At 43.0% G+C, this 2,500-nt stretch overlaps 1 protein-coding gene across 1 annotated transcript in view; it reads left to right on the top strand.

Moving 5' to 3' along the window:
* Positions 1–2,500, top strand: part of abca1a (ATP-binding cassette, sub-family A (ABC1), member 1A) — a 30,692-nt gene that overhangs the window by 1,796 nt on the left and 26,396 nt on the right. The window contains exons 2-3 of the mRNA XM_053618746.1: positions 1,406–1,505; positions 2,455–2,500. The exon at positions 2,455–2,500 is cut by the window's right edge and continues 48 nt beyond it. Of these exons, the coding sequence (XP_053474721.1) occupies positions 1,440–1,505; positions 2,455–2,500 (112 nt within the window). The 5' untranslated portion in view covers positions 1,406–1,439. The remainder of the gene's footprint in view (positions 1–1,405; positions 1,506–2,454) is intronic.

Genomic DNA, 2,500 nt, shown 5'->3' with positions numbered 1-2,500 from the left:
TCTGGAGCGGATCTTATAGCGGGACACAGGGAAAAAAAAGAACTGACAAACAGCGAAACTCAGAAAACCGCACTGAAAAACCATAAATAAATAAATAAATTCTCAAACCATATTATATTTCCTTTATGATTTTTCCAGTTATGGCTGTTTTCTTTTCTTCGACCCTTTTAACATACTAACTGAATTGAAGAAGTGCGCTGAGAACAAAGAAGAACATGAACAGAGATTATTAATGACAGATTTAATCCCGACTCTGACGTACTTCATATAAACGATAGAAATGACTAACTGTAGATTCTGAGCTGAAGAAGTGTCTTACAGTTTATAAGAGGTTTATAAGAGGATGATTATATTTAATATAAAAACAAATACGAGCAGGAAACTGTGGAGAAATGCATCAGTTTAATATTTTACAAGGTCCTGATGATCCCTGTTCGTTTCTGAGTGAAAGAAATCATAAAAATCTCGAAATCAAACGCATTATGAGGAGAATAATGAGGGCGAGTTGGTCTTCACGCCACATCATGGGCTCATCAGTGTGTTCCTGATGTGCTCACCTGGAATATAAACTTTATTCAGCCTGTTGATTGATTAATAATTGATAATGAACATTAACACGCCGTTAATGTAATGATAAACACATAAACAAACAACTGTAGATCTGTTTCTGTCTTCCGGCGCACGAGTCAGGACTTGTTTAATGAGGTTGGATTAAACTGCTGACTCGTGTGTTAGTGTGGAGAAAACACCGCCACGCGTGTCACGGGCCGAGAAACGCCGTTTCATCCATCGCAGCTTCCAATTAGCAATTAATTTACTCGTCTCATCAGCGTTTCAGCTTCCACACACACACACGCACACACACACGCACACACACACACACACACGCACACACACGCACACACACGCACACACACACACAAAACTAAAAGCAACAAGAAGGAGGTTCTGAACTGTTCCAGTGTTTATCATTGCGAGGGTGCGTTCAGGAGTGCGCTGTATTTTCACCAGGGGAAGTGAACACTGCACAGTGAGGTCAGATCAGGTGACTTCAGGCTGAAACGAGCTGTAGATGTGTGCAGTTTCGGGTGGATGTTTGTCGTGAGTGTTGTGCGGTGTGAGCGGGTTCTCCGTTCACTCGTCTCTGAGCCTCAGCTCTAATATTTACTGGTTCGAAGATCTCTGTTGACTTTTGTCCCATGTGAAGTGTGTGCTGAATTTGGATCTTGCCCCATCACTCATCTTATAAAGTCATGGAGAGATAAGAGTGGCGTGAGTTCTGTCCAGCAAATAGGAAGCGCTACCTCGTTCTGGGCGTCTGTATGCGTTAGCCTGAAATCTAGCGTTAGAGCACCGTGTACTGCGTGAACACCCGAGTTCAGTTTCTCCTGCGTTGTGTTGTCAGGACCGGAGACGAAGCAGCGAGGAGCCGAGGTAAGATGGCTGTCTCCACTCAGCTGGGATTGCTGCTGTGGAAGAACTTAACCTACCGACGGAGACAGACCGTGAGTTCACACCACACATTTAAAAAGTTACTCTGCACAGAGTTGATTATTTTCCTATTACAGCATGTCCCCAAGGGTTTTATTCCTCAATTGTCCAACAGTAAAAAGATATTTAACGGTGGTTAATGCAGGATGTAAACGCACCCCATTAAAGCAGCGTGGTCCGGTCCTGCAGCATGTGTTCAGCTGTGAGGGGGTCAATCCAACAGATGTAGAGGGGCAGCTGGGATCAAACGAATGAATAGAGGATTGTCTCAAACAGCTGACGGGATCAGAATCATCCGAGTCCGCACGATCCCTGTTACTGCTAACCTGCTGCCATCAGACTCAGATCTAATCCGAGAAAAAACGTATAGAAAAAGAAAAAAGTCTGGATTTGTACCGATAGTGAAAAGAAAACATGCGACTTCTGTTAATCCATTCATTTGTGGAACATATTGCAGCAGATGAACAGGAGGAAGTTCTAACAGAAACAGCAACAGAGTCGGACACGGAGAACCTCGGCTCTGCGTGTAAACAGGAAAAAGAGAAACAGCCGTGAGAAACCGCATCAAAGCTGCCGACAAAGCTCAAGCGCACAGTTCACACCGGAGATTCTGCTTTCAAATCAAAGACCTGGAGTCAGACATGATTGTGATCTCTGATTTGGATCACTGTAAACATATACTTGTGTAAAAGTCGGGACTAAAATGATATAATATCAGATACGAATATAAGATAAAGCTCACAGATGAAAACAAGTTAAGTCCTTTAATAAAACACTCATTTACACTCGGGTTAGTCTGCAGGTCGAACTTTAAGGCCTTACAGCGGAGTGGTACTTCAGTGGAACAGCGTTTCATTAGTTTCTATTTAATCTGTGAATAGTGGGGACAAATTGGAAGCCTTTGAAGTCTAATATATGGTATAAATGTTTTAACCCTGAAACTCCTGACGTGTTCTCTCTCAGGTCCAGCTCCTGATTGAGATCGTCTGGCCTCTCTTCATCTTTTTCA

This window comes from Ictalurus furcatus, chromosome 29 (genome assembly GCF_023375685.1).
Source record: "Ictalurus furcatus strain D&B chromosome 29, Billie_1.0, whole genome shotgun sequence".
Taxonomy (NCBI): Eukaryota; Metazoa; Chordata; class Actinopteri; order Siluriformes; family Ictaluridae; genus Ictalurus; species Ictalurus furcatus.
Note: the sequence above shows the minus strand (reverse complement) of the source record. Positions and strands in the feature narration are given on the sequence as shown.